This window comes from Carlito syrichta, unplaced genomic scaffold, assembly GCF_000164805.1.
Source record: "Carlito syrichta isolate Samal-C Ts95f unplaced genomic scaffold, Tarsius_syrichta-2.0.1 Scaffold314289, whole genome shotgun sequence".
In the NCBI taxonomy this organism is placed as follows: Eukaryota; Metazoa; Chordata; class Mammalia; order Primates; family Tarsiidae; genus Carlito; species Carlito syrichta.
In genome coordinates this window covers 428,419-431,884 of record NW_007258385.1, presented here as the reverse complement: position 1 = coordinate 431,884, position 3,466 = coordinate 428,419, and the positions used below count along the sequence as shown (strand labels likewise).

The window sequence follows — 3,466 nt, the reverse complement described above, 5'->3', positions numbered from 1 at the left end:
CAGTCCCAGCTCTCATTTGCCACCTGTGACTGTGGGCACTTGGGTTAAACTGTCTGTGCTTCAGTTCCCTGTCTGGAAAATGAGGAGGATGCCAGAACCTGCCATGAGGCTGCGTAGAGGTACTGGGATGCTCTGTGTGAAGCCGCCTGGCTGGACTCTGTGAACATGGTCAGTGGAAGTATTTTAAAAGTAGACTTTGTAGCCAGGCTCAGTGGCTCAGCCTATAATCCCGCATCTTTGGGAGGCTGAGGTGAGTGGATTGCCTGAGCCCACAGGCTCGAGACCCGCCCGGGCAGCGAGACCTCATCTCTACAATAAATCAAAAAATCAGCCGGGCGTAGTAGCGTATGCCTGTAATTTCGGCTCCTCGGAAGGCTGATGCAGAAGGATCACCGGAGCCCAGCAGGTGGAGGCTGTGGTGGCCGGGAGCGGCCACTGCACTCCAGTCTGGGCGACAGTGTGAGACTCCAACTCAAAAAAAAAAAAGTAGACTTTATAGGGCCACTTTGGGAATTATAACTATGTAAAACACATAAACAAGTAGACTGAAGACAAAATAAGATGTAAATGCAGACCAGTATGGGGACATTTTATTGTATTTACAAAGGAAAAAGCTGGTCAGAAATGAAAGAGGAGGAGCTGGATCCAGTTGTGGCTACAGGTAGCCTGAACCATGGGAGGAGTCTTCATCCTTGGGAGTTCCTGTTGCAGAAAAAAAGATGGCACTCAACTGAGGGCTGCAGTGAGGCTGACGGTGGGGACACCTGTAGCCAGGTGACAGGAGCTCCCACGCAGGAGTTAGCCATTTGGATCCCAAAAGAGGCGGGGTGGGGGGAGGCTGCTCACTCATGCCAGAAAGTGAATCCCAGGCTCAGTCAACTGGCTGCCATCAAGACCCAGGGCTACCACCTCCCCTTGAAGACATCGCCTCTAGTCCCCAGCCAGGCTCAGCTGCCTCCCAGCTCCTTCGCCACACCGCTCTGTATCTTCCCACCAATACACATTCAGTAATAGACTAGACCAGAGCGTGCTTAGTTCGTGGCTGCCTCTGTGCCTTACGAATTCTATGAGAGCAGGGACCCCACTGTCCTGTTCCTGCTATATACTGGCCCAGCCTCTGGCCCATCACAGTCACTGGGTGGTCTTTAGAGGGGCAAGGGACTGGCCAAATCTGAAGCTCGGTTTCCTTATGGGGCTGTTAGGTGGACACAAGGAATCATGGGTGCAAAAGCATGCCCGCGGTCTTGTTGTTCCGCTTTGCACCTAAAGGCCTAAGAACTCATTCTGATTTTGTGTACTCTCCCACCCACTGGTGACATCCTGGTATTTGCAGCAGTTGAGCTGGAGGGGAACAATGGCTAGAGCCATCTCCAGGGCCCTTCCTGCAAACCTGTGCTCTCTATGGCTTCGAGCCGAGACTCTGGCCTTTAATGGCAGGAACAAAGCCCACATTCTTAGGGCTGCTCTTCCTTGGAGCCATCAGCCTACAGCCTGGTGGGACCCACAGCAGGTGAGTGATTCCCTAATCTCAGTGTGACAGACACAGAGGCATCTTCTGAAAGACATCATCTTAGAATGCCAGCCTTGGGCACCTTAAAGGCGGTCAAAGCTGACCCCTCGTTCCCTAGAGGGTAAACTCAGGAAGGCCAGTGTCCATCCTGCCTCTGGCCTGGTTCTGGTTCTCGTCCCCCCTCCCTACCCTCCCACTCCGGCCATCTGCTGCAGGCCTGCGCTGTTTGTGTCTCTACGGGGCTGTGGGCGGTGAGCTCTCGGGGCTTGTGGTGTCTGATTGGGGTGGAAAAAAGTGAGTGAGCACAGCGAGAGCTCCTCCAGGACCTGGATTACTTGCTTATTACGCTGGCCCGGAAGTGCCAGACAGTCATGCTGAGACAAGCTTGTGCTTACAATTTAAGATTAGGCTCTAAAGTTCAGCAGAGTTTCTCCGAACAGTTGTGTCATCCTCGGGAAACTGTCCATGAAGTGGAGTTTTGTGTCAAGTTCCAGGGAAGCAAAGCAGGTCTTGGGCCTGCCAGGCCCTACCTTGGGTCCAGCTGCTGCCCCTGCCCTGCCTTGCTTTGTGTCTCCTGTAAAATGGGAAAGTTCAACTCTGGTCTCTCCAGCGGGAGTCTCAGTGGGAATGTGAGGGCCGGTGAGATGGGTGATGACGGCCGTCACTGCCTCGCCACTGATGACGATGCGTCTGTGCACACTGGTCTACCACAGGGTGTGGCAGGGCTGTAAACTGGACCAGGGATCCCGGGCAAGCCTCTCGAAGCACCTTGCATCAGGATCTTCCAGGATACTTGCTAGATTCAGATTTCCTGATCCTGTCCCGGAACGACTGTGTGAGTGACGCTGGGCCTGGGCTTTGCCTACAGCCTGGAGATAGAGCTGTGGACAAGACGTGGTGCCTGTCAGACATCTTCTCCTTTCCCCTGTTCTTACTGTGTGTCAGAGGGAACCCTGTGCTCCATTTTCTTGACACCCTTGGAGAGGAGGAGAATCTCTCCTTTTCTTGGAAACCTACAGGAAGGAAGTCCTGAGGCCCACCCTGCAATACATCCCTACCTGTGTTTCTGCAGCAGGGCCACCAGGACGCTCTCCAATGCCACTTGCTTTTGTTCTGCCCACATGCTGTCTACCTGCCGGCCAAGCCGAACCTTTGCTCCTTGCTCCTGGTTTCCCTCTCTATACCATTGGAAAAAGAGAACAGCTCAGGTTGCTATTTAGGCAGGATGTAGAGAGACAGGGATGTATCCCTCTGCCTATTCCAGTGTCTGGTGTGGACTCTTCCACTCAACTTAATTAGATTCAGCAACATTTAGGTAGGCAGAATATACATAGTAAAGAATACAGCAGTACAAGTATACACAGTTGCAAAATGTCTCCTACAGTTGATTAATACTAAGGGGAAAATATTAACTTTGCAGAGGCGAAAACTGGCAGACACCATGGTAACCAAGAGATCAAGTTCACCATCCACCAGGAATCCACCAACAGTGGGCCAGCTGCCATCCTGTGCCTCCTGATACCATGCACTGAGAAGAACACAGTCTCATGGCTATGAATGCATAACCTGAATCTAACCATGAGGACATGTCCAACAGATTCAATATGAGGGCATTCTACAATACAAATCATTGTCCTTTACTAATAGAAAAAATCAATGTCATGAAACACTATTCCAGATGAAAAGAAACTAAAGAGACATGACGACTAAATGGAACCCATAGCCCTGGATTGGATCCTGGTCAGAAAAATAAATAACTGTTATAAAAGACATTTTGAGACAACTGGTAAAATTTGAATGTGGGTTTTAAGTGATAATTATGCTGTGATTATACAAGGAGATATCCTCTAGTTAGGTGTGAGAAGTCACATCAGAAGTACCCAAAGGTAGCCAGGCTCGGTGGCTCAACCTGTAGTCCCACGCTTTGGGAGGCTGGGGTGAGTGGATTGCCTGACT

At 51.1% G+C, this 3,466-nt stretch overlaps 1 protein-coding gene across 1 annotated transcript in view; it reads right to left on the bottom strand.

Annotated features, from left to right (window-relative positions):
• Window positions 1–564: 564 nt before the first annotated feature.
• GHRH (growth hormone releasing hormone) overlaps window positions 565–3,466 on the bottom strand; it is a 4,605-nt gene continuing 1,703 nt past the window's right edge. The window contains exons 3-4 of the mRNA XM_008071312.2: window positions 2,569–2,688; window positions 565–702 (exon numbers count right to left, since the gene is read on the bottom strand). Coding sequence (XP_008069503.1) covers window positions 687–702; window positions 2,569–2,688 — 136 coding nt within the window. The 3' untranslated portion in view covers window positions 565–686. The remainder of the gene's footprint in view (window positions 703–2,568; window positions 2,689–3,466) is intronic.